This window comes from Helianthus annuus, chromosome 6, assembly GCF_002127325.2.
Source record: "Helianthus annuus cultivar XRQ/B chromosome 6, HanXRQr2.0-SUNRISE, whole genome shotgun sequence".
In the NCBI taxonomy this organism is placed as follows: domain Eukaryota; kingdom Viridiplantae; phylum Streptophyta; class Magnoliopsida; order Asterales; family Asteraceae; genus Helianthus; species Helianthus annuus.
In genome coordinates, this window is record NC_035438.2 from 23,473,745 (window position 1) to 23,486,237 (window position 12,493).

At 36.1% G+C, this 12,493-nt stretch overlaps 1 protein-coding gene across 1 annotated transcript; it reads right to left on the reverse strand.

The window, feature by feature from the left end:
• Window positions 1-7,285: 7,285 nt before the first annotated feature.
• Window positions 7,286-11,847, reverse strand: LOC110864987 (lysine-specific demethylase JMJ706). The gene is made up of 11 exons (XM_022114163.2): window positions 11,451-11,847; window positions 10,567-10,945; window positions 9,973-10,129; window positions 9,678-9,897; window positions 9,439-9,492; window positions 9,271-9,350; window positions 8,921-9,198; window positions 8,455-8,847; window positions 8,105-8,388; window positions 7,902-8,024; window positions 7,286-7,814 (listed from the first exon to the last, which is right to left on the reverse strand). Exons 1-11 carry the CDS (start codon window positions 11,451-11,453, stop codon window positions 7,656-7,658), a joined length of 2,130 nt encoding a protein of 709 aa, XP_021969855.1. The 5' UTR covers window positions 11,454-11,847; the 3' UTR covers window positions 7,286-7,655.
• Between the last annotated feature and the right edge of the window lie 646 nt (window positions 11,848-12,493).

The following is a 12,493-nucleotide window of genomic DNA, read 5'->3' on the forward strand; positions in this document are numbered from 1 at the left end:
AGAACCCTCTTGAATTATGGACAAACATCAAAGAACTTTTTGACCACCAGAAGTTGGTCTTACTCCCCAAAGCCCGCTATGAATGGCTTCATTTATGACTACAGGATTTTAAGACTGTCAGTGAATATAATTCTGCCTTGTTCCGCATTACCTTCGAGTTAAAATTATGTGGTGAAAAATAACCGATGAAGACATGCTTGAAAAAAAACTTTCTGAACGTTCCATGCCTCAAACATGCTCCTGTCGCAGCAATACCGGGAACGTAAATTTACTAAATATTCTGAATTGATATCATGTCTTCTGGTCGCGGAGCAAAACAACAAGCTCCTACTACAAAACCATCAATCGCGACCTGTCGGTGCAAGCCCATTCCCTGAAGCGAATGTGGCCAATTATCAAACCGGACGAGGTAGAGGTAGAGGCTGTGACCCCAGCAGAGGTCGTGGTCGTGGTCGAGGACGGGGATTTATATGGCATCGAGAGTCCCAGAATACTAAAAATAGTTGTGGTAAATCGAGTCGACATAATACGGGGCGACCTTCAAAAGGGAAAAGTAGCGGGAACCAAAGCAACATTTGTTATAAATGTGGGATGTCAAATCATTAGTCCCGCACATGTCGCACTCCTAAACACTTCATTGAGGCATATCAACGCATTTGTTATAAACTCTTGCATTGTTTCATTTTACTTCTTTGAATTAACTTTTATTTATTTTTATTTCCTGAAGAAATATGTATACTAGCTCCAGTAGAGCTATTATTGGTGATGAATGTCTGGTAGATAGCGGTAGTACTAACACTATTCTCAAAGATATTAAATTTTTCTATGAGTTGTCTCCGGCAGAGACACCGATTAGTACTATATCTGGTGTCAGTAATCTTATAGAAGGCTCCGGCAGAGCACACATAACATTATCTTCGGGTACCCAATTAACTATTGATAACGCATTATTTTCTAGTAAATCCAGAAGAAATTTACTTAGCTTTAAAGATATTCGAAAAAATGGTTACCATCTAAAAACAATATCTGAAAATAATATTGAATATCTTCAAATTACTTCAAACAAAAATGGCAAAGAAACAATTGTTGAACAATTAGAAGCCTCATCCTCTGGATTATATTGTACTAATATTAATCCTATCGAATCATACATGGTGAGTAACCAAAAGCTATTAGATAAAGACACATTTAATATATGGCATGACCGTCTAGGTCACCCTGGTAGCATAATGATGAGACGAATAATCAAAAGTGCAACCGGACACCCTCTTAAAAATTTAAAAGTTTTGCTACCACAAGACTTATCATGTGCAGCATGCTCTCTGGGCAAACTTATAACTTGGCCCTCACAAACTAAATTGATACATGAAACCCCATCATTTTTAGAAAGAATCCAAGGGGATATTTGTGGGCCCATTCATCCTCCGTGTGGACCATTCCGCTATTTATTGGTCTTAATTGACGCATCCTCAAGGTGGTCACACGTGATCCTTTTAGCTACTCGAAATGTAGCATTTGCCTAACTTTTAGCTCAAATCATACAATTGAGAGCAAATTTCCCGGATAATCAAATTAAAAACATCCGGATGGATAATGCGGGAGAGTTCACATCTCAAGCTTTTAATGACTATTGTATGTCAATTGGGATCAATGTTGAACATTCAGTACCTCATGTTCACACACAAAACGGTTTAGCTGAATCTCTGATTAAACGATTACAAATAATCGCTAGACCACTCTTAATGAGATGTAAATTACCATCTTCTGCATGGGGTCATGCTATTTTGCATGCCGCTGCACTGATTAGATTGAGACCAACTGCTGATCATGAATACTCCCCATTGCAACTGGTCTCCGGACGAGAACCAAGTTTATCCCACCTTAGAATTTTTGGTTGTGCGGTATACGTACCAATACCGCCACCACAACGTACTACAATGGGACCCCAAAGAAGACTGGGTATCTATATTGGTTTTAACTCCTCGTCCATAATTAAATATTTAGAACCAATGACGGGAGACATGTTTACAGCACGTTATGCTGACTGTCATTTTGATGAAACAATGTTCCCAGTCTTAGGGGGAGACAAGGACAAAGAAAGACTGGTAACACAAGAAATAACGTGGAATGCATCATCGCTATCAAATCTCGACCCCCGAAGTGGTCAATATGAATATGAAGTCCAAAAGATTATACATTTGCAAAGAATAGCGAATGAATTACCAGATGCATTCACAGACACGAGTAGAGTGACAAAGTCACATGTACCAGCATCAAATGCACCTGCTCGAATTGAAGTAATCCCAGAAGCGATTACTATACAACGAAAGCGTGGGAGACCAATCGGTTCCAAAGACAAAAACCCACGGAAACGAAAAGAGCAAAGTAACGCAGTTGGTGAAAACTCACAAAAGATTATAAGTGAAACCCCGGTAGAGGTAAATGTCCCAGAAGAGACAACTATGAATCCAGAGGAAAATGAAGTTTCAGAAGAAACACCGGTACCGAACGAAAATGAGATCTCTATTAATTATGTACAAGATAGTACAATGTGGAACCGGAATAAAACACGTGTTGATGATATATTCGCATATGTTATAGCAACGGATGTAATCAATGAAAATGATTACGTACCTAAAACTTTAGAAGAGTGCATGCACAGAAATGGTTGGCCAAGATGGCAAGAAGCCATAAATGCCGAATTAAATTCGCTCGAAAAGCGACATGTTTTCGGACCTGTAGTCCGAACGCCCATAGACGTCAAACTAGTAGGTTATAAATGGGTGTTTGCAATAAAGAGAAATGAAAAGAATGAGATTGTACGATATAAGGCTCGACTTGTAGCACAAGGGTTTTCCCAAATCCCAGGAGTTGATTATGAGGAAACGTATTCCCCTGTAGTGGATGCGATAACCCTTAGGTTCCTAATCGGCCTCACAATCTCTGAAGGACTTCATATGAGACTAATGGATGTCGTCACCGCATACTTATACGGGACACTTGAAAATGACATCTACATGAAAATCCCTAAAGGATTAAAATTTCCTGAAGCATTAAAATCAACACCTCGAGATATGTGTTCTATAAAGCTCCAGAGATCTTTATATGGTCTCAAACAATCTGGTCGTATGTGGTACAATCGACTTAGTGAATATCTCGAAAATGAAGGATACAAGTCTGATGTAATCAGTCCATGTGTCTTTGTAAAACGATCACTCTCAAATTTCACTATAATAGCAGCCTATGTTGACGATATCAACATCATCGGATCTCCTGAAGAGATAGAGAAAGCTGCTCAGTTGTTAAAGAAGGAATTTGAAATGAAAGATCTTGGTATGACGAAATTATGTATCGGACTACAATTTGAATATCTATGCAATGGCACATTTGTCCGTCAATCAAACTACATCCAAAAGATGTTAGTACGTTTCAATATGGACAAAGCACATCCGTTTAGCGTACCTATGGTTGTCCGACCGCTAGATCCACACAAGGATCCTTATCGCCCTCAAGAAGAAGGCGAAGAAGTACTTGGTCCAGAAGTACCGTACTTAAGCGCGATCGGTGCCCTTATGTATCTCGCAAATAACACAAGACCTGACATTGCATTTGCAGTACATGTACTAGCGAGATACAATTCGAATCCGACACGTAGACACTGGAATAGTGTAAAACATATTTTCCGGTATATTTGCGGGACACAAGACTTGGGTCTTTTCTATTAGAAAGATCAAAAGTCCCAGCTTGTTGGGTATGCTGATGCCGGATATCTATCAGATCCTCACAAAGCAAAATCTCAGACAGATTATGTATTCACATGCGGCGGCACAGCAATTTCTTGGAAGTCAACTAAGCAAACGCTTACAGCAACATCATCAAATCGTGCCGAATTGATAGCACTATATGATGCTGGTCGAGAATGCGTGTGGTTGAGATCAATGATTAATCACATACAAGAAGCATGCGGATTAAAACAGATCAAGAAGGAGCCGACAATTATTTGTGAAGACAATGCTGCTTGCATAGCTCAGATCAGAGAAGGTTATATCAAGGGTGATCGAACAAAGCACATCTCACCAAAATTTTTCTCAACATATGACTTGCAAAAGGAAGGGGAAATTGATGTTCGCCAGATTAAGTCAAGCGAAACCCAGAAGCAGTTTCGAGCAGCTATCACACAAGATCGGTCTTCATAGATTGAAAGATGTTTGTTGAATTCAGGGGGAGAATTATGCACGCTGTACTCTTTTTCCCTTAACTAAGTTTTGTCCCACTGGGTTTTCTTAGTAAGGTTTTTAATGAGGCAGCATAGCTGATCCAGTAGTATCTGTTTATTTATTCAGGTCCTGAAGTACCTATTTAACATCATCCTGAAGTATGTTGTTAAACTGTGTATAATTCTAAATGTCTGAGGGGGAGTGTTATAAACCAGGCATTTTAGGCCCAACCCATTACTTATGGGCTTTAGGGTTTATGATTATGTTTATCTCTATATATTGTAATGTTGAATATTATGAAGAATGGAATTCAGTTTTATCTCTATTTCTCTTTGGTTTTTATCAATAGAAACTTTTTAAAAACAAAAAGTATGAAGAAATATAACTATCAAACTAAATTATAAATGAGCTCTAAATATTATAAATAGATTAGAAAAAGTGGTAAATGGCTTAACTAGTTTTACATACTCAGTTTTATATTTCCTTTTAAAACATACATTTAAAAAAAAGTTGGAATTGTACAGTTAAAAGTGTACATTAACAAACAGTAAAAAATCCATATGTTGGAATACTCTTTTCAGTAAACATTTGGGCCGATGCTTTAATGCTTTACAGTTTACAACGTGAGAGCCCAGAAGTTGGGGGACCTGGACTTACATCTATAAATAAATAACAAAAACTTTGTTTCTTATTTGTATACTTACTAGGTTTTGCCCCGCCCGTATTGCGGGGCACTAAGTCGGATATTTCTTTCTCATAATATGTACGTCTGTGTTTCGGTTACTTGTACTCATAACATGATCTAAAAAAATTACATCGAGTCAACCAATTAAAACAAAACACTACCATACTTTTACTAAAAAAAACTAAAACGATAGAAAGACTATAATTTTAAACTGGGGCAAAAATGTAATTTTTTCAAGACAAATAAGCGTGTGCTAGGCAGCCGCCTGGCACAAAAAAAATTACACTGAGTCAACCAATTAACACAAAAACTACCATAGCTGTCAAAAAAAAATTAAAACCATGGGATGACTATAATTTTACACCGGGGGCAAAACTGTAATTTGACCAAAAAAACAAAAACAATGGCAAAATTGTAAATTTGAACTGAGGGCAAAATCGTAATTTGACCGGGAGAAAAAAAAAACAAAACCAATGGTAAAACTGTAAATTTTAACAGGGCAAAATTGTAATTTGGTTGGACGAATGGGGAAGCGTCAGGCAGCTACGAAGGATATAATTTGCAATCTGGTGTAAACATAAAGGACGTTTTTTTTGTAATTTACTCTAAACTAAATTTCCTTCGGTTAAAAACTCAAAACCCCACCTAAAAGCCTTGTATCAAGAGAATGGAAGATATATTTACCAATTTTTAACCGTATTACAGAGTATAACTGAACCTCTAAAGATTTGGAAACCTTCAATTTGGATGTGTATTCAAGGATCACCTAGCTTATTTCTCAGCTAGAAAGACTATGATTGGGTTGATTACCGAAAATTTGAGTTCTTTTTAGAGAGTTAAGCTCTTCAAACTAGCGGGTTGTTAGTGTCCATTGTTTCTAGTCACTTAAGGATATAATACTTCATAGACTCTTATAATCTATCGAATTACTCCTACCCAAACTATTTGCAACAAAATTTAGAGCTTCCTCTTGCCATTCTTCATAATCTCCATTTTAATCATCAAGCTATACTATTTTCTTTTCCCGAAAAAATGCATTCTACTTCCTCTCTAGACTTTTACAGGGATTTTTAATCAGCAACTTCTTATTTTCATTTATGACCAAACCTGACTTTTATGTATCGTTAAGTCAATAACTCGAGACAATTCATTTTTCTCCGACACTAACTAGTAACCTAGTTAGCGACATCCTAACCGCACGCCGTTCAAAAAAAAATTCATTCATCTACCGTTAGTTGTTACTCTATAAATGCAAATGTTTCTTTTTATTAAAAGTTACTCTATAAACGGAAATGTTTCTTTTTGTAATTAAAATAGTAGATAAAAATTGGGATGTTACACTCTTACTCAGAGAGTCAGAGTTGCCTTCCTTTGTTTAACTACCAATAAAAGTAAGCAAAAGGTAAAAACCAATGTTTTAAAATCCGGTTTTTATACCGTACCGGATTTGGCTCAGAAACGGTTTAACCGGATGTATCGAACGGTTCAACCAGGTGTACCGGACGGTTTAAGCGGTTCTACCGGGCGGTTCAACAGGTACAACCGGCCGGTTTGAACCGGTTTTTAAAACATTGGTAAAAACATTGATGTTAACATCACTAAATAATCACTTCAGAATTTGGATATTTTGGGTAAATCCCACATCATGTCAAGAAGAATAACAGTGAAAAAGAATTTCAAATAGACCGACAAATAGAAACACAAAAGTGTCATGAGTGTGAAGATTATTATATTAATGAACTAACATGCTAGCTACAGCGACTTTTTTTCTACAATCTTTCTCTTACTTTTCTATTTAACCACTAGATAAGTACTTTGGTTTTATCTATCGAATTACTCCTACCCTAGCTATGAATCAAATTCTTCCTTCTCGGTCTCGCTTTCACAGTTTCTTTCTTTTGCCGTCTAGGTTTATTGTCTTCGCATTCTCGGTTGTTTTGTTCACCAAATCAGGTAATGTTTTATTTTTTGCGTTTCATCTTTTTATCGTCATTCTCCCCAGCTAGTTTATCTTCGTTGTTGCCATTCCTTTGCCTCGCAAGCTTTTCTCGCAGGGGTTGCTATTTGTCTTCCGTTTTGTTCATGAAGTTAGGTAATGTTGTAGCTTCTTTTAGTGCTTTCTTGTTTTATGTTATTTGTTAAAAAGATTGGGCTCAAGGTAATAGGGTAAAAGCAGAAAATGAGTTGAACACTTGAAGATAGAAGAATAAAAGCCAAGGGGGAAATGATTTTGTTGAAAGAAAATCATCATGAACATATAAATACAATATATTTAAGCAATTTTAATTTTAGTAACTTTATTTGGTAGAATAATTTACTAAATTATTAGTAGAATTGTGATATAAGCCAGAGAACTCAATGCATAATATTTGTTAATAATATGTTTAAAAAAATTAAGAACAAATTATTAAAAAATGTGTTTGGAAATACAATTAAGGATAACCTATGCTTTATCAGTTCTCTAAATTCCAAAGCCTTTTTGGCAATTTTACAAATTGAACAAGAAACAGGGTTCCATGGTATCATTATTAATAACCATTTTAACCTCATTAACAATTGATCAACTGTTAATGTACATCTAAACAACTGCTAATGCCAACCTACTTACATTAAAAATGTAATTAATTTTTTTAACAAAAGAATATATTTCTGTTTCATCTACCAATGTGGGTTAGATCTCTCCTGCTTCATGTACTTTTCTCTGTGTTGTTACAACTTCAATTGAATCCATGTTAGCTAAAGTCAATGATTGTCTAAGATGCTTGTTTGTATTCAAAGGAACCTGTACTTAAGTTGCCTTTTACTTTAAGTCGTTTCGGACTAGGTTTCTTTTCTTCAACTCCCATTTTCTTGTACTTACTAATGAAGACGGAACTGCTTCCGGGTTCTACTTTCTTTAACCGCCTAAGCCCCTTTACATGTGACTCGAGAGTTAGCACCGACACAAAGTACAAAATATTACTAAAAGATGATAAATTAACAATCGATGATTTGTCTACCTGATGTTCCAGTTTCGAAGGGACAGAATTTGTCAGTTTTCTGTGTTGTGTTTTCAAGGATGAACGCCGTTTGAACCTAAATATCTCTTCTGAGTCAGATTCGTCGTTATAATCTCTGACAGTCTGTCAAAAAAAAAGTATGGTGAGGTTAAATATATATCTAATCGATGAAAATTATAATGAATTTATACGATTATACTTACATGATTACGTAGGGAACAGGTTTCAGCAGCAGGAACAGACTGTTTGAAATTGCAACCGGGCTCGAGCTCAATCTTGCAATATAGACTGTAGCCATCGTTTTCAGCTAGTGGGTACAATTTAGAAAGCAGAATCGTGTCGCTTTCGTTTCTAAATTGACGTTTAACCTCATTGGTGATATCATTATCATCTTCGAACATTTTGGAAGCTGACTCCATATCAAAGAGTTCATCCCTTACAGAGAGTGTAAAGTTTGTTCCACAAGGCAAGTCAAGTGACTTCAACTCTGAAACAAATCAATAAAAGTCAATATTTTAATATCTAAACACCAAAATGTAATTTGGTAACATACCATGGCGAAGGCAGACAGGATGCAAATAGCAGTTGCAGTTGATATAAGCAACATAACAGTCATGTTTGCAAACACTGCAAAGAATGGTTCCATGAGAATGTTGGGAAACACCCATGCACCCTCTTGATCTCATTAAACACCAACGAGCACGATGTTGGAAGCGTATTAAATTCATAAATGAGGCCTTAATGCAAAGTTTAGATGCGATATCTACACAACAGTCTGAATCTTTATAAGCAGTAGCTGATGAAATAAGCATCGCTTCTTTACACAACAGTTCTTCATGAGGAATCAGAGGTGTCCGGTTGAGAAGTGAATAACGGCGAGTCGCTAGTGATCCCAACGGGAACCAATCACCAATAGCAAAATTCACAGCCTCACCACAATTAAAACCTATAATATTACCAAACTAACTATAAGAATGATAACATAGGATCTTGCGGGATATAAATCATATAATATTTACCGTGACTAAATCCTGCATGATATGCACGGGGGAATGTGACAACATATTCCCCGGGCTTTTGTACAGCCTTGTAAACTGGAACACCATGTTGTGACAAAACATTAGGAGGAAACAAGGTTGTTTTTCCTAATAAAACATCGAAAGCACCGTCTTCCCCTTCAGTTGACAATATATCTTGATTATACACCTTTTGTCGAACAACTTTTTCAAAATCCAGTGCAGCATGACCAGGAACACCGTACCAGGTTTTTGCAGCTCCACAATGATGGTAATTAATGCTGTAAAAAATCACAAACGGAGTATAAGCATAAAGTAACAAACATATGATGAAGTAAAATAAGTATATATACCTGTATAAGTATTGGTCTTCTACATGCCAAGCAAACATGCTGAACAGCATACCTATGTATAGCATTGGTTCAGTAACTCCCTGTAAATCAAATAAACTAAGATAAGAGAACAAAACATACCGATTAATCAAAAGAAGTTGCGATAAAATAAGATAACTATTTAGATACCGGAATTGTTGTTTCAAGCAGGCGTAAGATCGATCTGGACAATCGTGCAACTTTCTGCAATCAAAAAGGTTAACATCATAATCTTAGTTAATGGAACATGCAGAATCTAGTATATGGACTGCAAAGTGCCAGTTGTAAAGATGATAGAGAAAGAAAATGACTTTTAGGATAGGTTTTTGAAAGGAATAATTATTGATTTTTTTGTGATTAATATATGATTGAAAAATGAAGGTTAAAACCTTCAAATTCCAATTGCTATTTCCAAGTTCATCAGTGGGAGAAGATGAAAATGCACTGCCATCAACATCACATGCATACTCAACACTTTCAGTCTTTCCAGAAGCAATTTCACCCCAAAATTCTTTTTCCAAATAAGTAGCAGGAAGACATCCAGAACTATAATATCTACGGGTAAAAACCTTGTTCGCCATTTTCTCAAAATCACGGAATGTATAGTTTCTGATAAAAAAGAAGCAATGTTCAAGATCTGAAAGACGTATCTAAAAGTTAAAACAAAAAAAATAAGAAACCCACCTTCCACTCATGTAAAAGGTAACCTTATCCTCAGTATTCCACTCAGCAAGACGAAGAGGCTGCACTCTAGTTGTAAACCTAAAGCCAGCTTTCTCTTTCATCAAAACCACACCTGCGGGAACAGAAGCACTCAAAGGCGAAACAATCTTGCATATACCTGAAAAAGAATTCCCAGGAAAGCATTTTAATAACATTCATGCTGTAATATTAATTAATTAATGAAAGTAATATACCTAATAACATTCATGTTGTAATATTAATTAATTAATGAAAGTAATATACCAACATTTATACAAGGATGTCATGTCATGATAGGAAGGTAGGCTAGTAAATAGACGGTTGATGGTGCTTTATATTTTAACCAAGTTTTTAATGAATTCTATGTCTAGCAATTAAAAACAGCTATAATTTATTTGGCATGGAATCCAGCAGAATATGCATCTTATATCAAGTCTACAGCTAGCAATATCAGCAAATGTGTTGCAAATTAATAAGCATACTAGCAGTCGTACAATGTATGCATACACACATATACACACATAGACACACTTATAGAAAGACTAATGGTTGTATAGCAAATTAATTAACCATTACCATATTTTGAAGCATCCGGGGCGATCTTTTGCAGGTACGCCAAAGGGTCCTCAAACTGTTCCTTACTTGGATAATAGACCGGGCACTCTGGCATCTTATCTGTCCAATCAAGATCAGTCGCGTCAAACTTTTCAACCTTTTGATTTGATATGGCATCTCTCCCATATACAGCACCACCGGATTGTGCTGATACATCCGTATTGACAAATGATCTCACACCACATGCCACAGAACCTCTTAAAGCATCTCCACTACTTCTAGTCATCAGGTTCATCACATTTGCACTGTCATTTATCGCACCTGCTTTAATTCGCTGAAGTCGTTTATGCTTCAAAAATTCTAGTTTTGCCTCTCTAGAAAAACAAATCCTTCCTTCCCCCTAGAATAGATACTTTAAACAGTTTATTATCAAGTATAAAACATAAACAACATTAAAATCATACAGAAACAGAAATCTAGATATTCAATTTTTCAATTTAAAGTTCCAAATTACATATCCAAAAAGTCAAAGTGCTGACCTAAATACTTTTCACATTCTAAATTCTCTACCAGAAATAGACATAAAATTGACATACGAAACATAGATATTCACAGAAAACTTACACAATGATAACAACACATAAACAACATTGAAATCATACAGGACCAGAAAATCTAGGTATGCAATTTAAAAGCTCCATATTACTGTTCCAAAAAGTCAAAGTGCTGACCTAATTACTTTTTACATTCTTCTTAATTCTCAACCAAAAATAGACAAAAAAAAAAACTGAATAAAAATTGACATACAAAAACATAACTATTCACAGAAAAACTACACAATGATAAAAACTACAATACACATGTAAAACATATTCATACAAAATTAAATAAATCACGTAAATTACCATAAAAACGAAACAGATGAAGAGAAAACGAGCATACGAAACGCAACAACCACAAATCTCAGCCCTAACTCACGATCTCAGCCAATATCTCCGGCACATTCTCTTAAAACAGCTACAGGACCAAGAGATCGGAAGATTTCACCGGTTAAACACTGTAATCTCGAAAAAACCGCACAATAATAACGGCAATAGTGCGTCTACGTTTCTGTAAGCGCACTCATTGTAAATAACGCCTCCGTAAAGAGGTCCGGGAGTGAATACTGGATGTAATACCGACGAGATGGCGGTTTTACGGCAAACAGAGCGGTTTTCCGGTTGTTTTAGAGAGAGAAAACGGTTGGAGAGAGAGGAGAGAGGAACTGTAGATGATGAAATCCAGAAGGCGAGTTTAGAAAACCGAAAAATAAGGGAGAGAGTACAATTTATTCGTGTAATTATTTAATTGGATAAAAGATAAAAATAAAAATATAATAAAAAGAAAAGTAACGTAGGTGTGAACCATGAAGGAAAGTGGTGGTTAGGTTTGTTCAACCAAACGCACCCTTTGCCGCCTCAAAACGTGTGCCCCATTACATTACGACAAACACTAAGACCATCCGTACTCGAGCGTGTTTTGGACGTTTTTTTTCTCAATCTCGTCCAATCACGCTCACATACGGCCCCAGAGGCGTTTTTGAACCTAAAATTGCATTTGGCGTGCTATTTTCCACGCCCTTGCTTCTATTTGTTTGTCCAATCACCCTTCATCTTTCTATTATTTGTCCAATAAGATTTTTTTTATGGTTTTTGTTTTATTTAATTATATTACATCTCATTTAACATAATGCACCACATCCCCACTATACCAATTTTAGAAAACGCCCCATAATACTCCATTGCTAACTGGTCTGCCACATGACGTAAAACGCCCAAGGGTAAGGGCATTAGCACTACACATGGTCTAACAACTATTTTTGTAGACTAAATTACTTTTTGAGTTTTTTTCGTTTTAGTGGTTTAATCATATGAGTCCAAAAAACAAAATTTTTAACGTCCTGAGTCTC

Excerpts from the sequence above, each read along its gene's own strand:
- LOC110864987 (XM_022114163.2), bottom strand. Across the intron at positions 9,493-9,677 it reads ATAGCAATTGGAATTTGAAG|AAAGTTGCACGATTGTCCAG; the intron begins GTTTTAACCTTC and ends TTTTGATTGCAG. Across the intron at positions 9,199-9,270 it reads GAAGACCAATACTTATACAG|CATTAATTACCATCATTGTG; the intron begins GTATATATACTT and ends GATTTTTTACAG.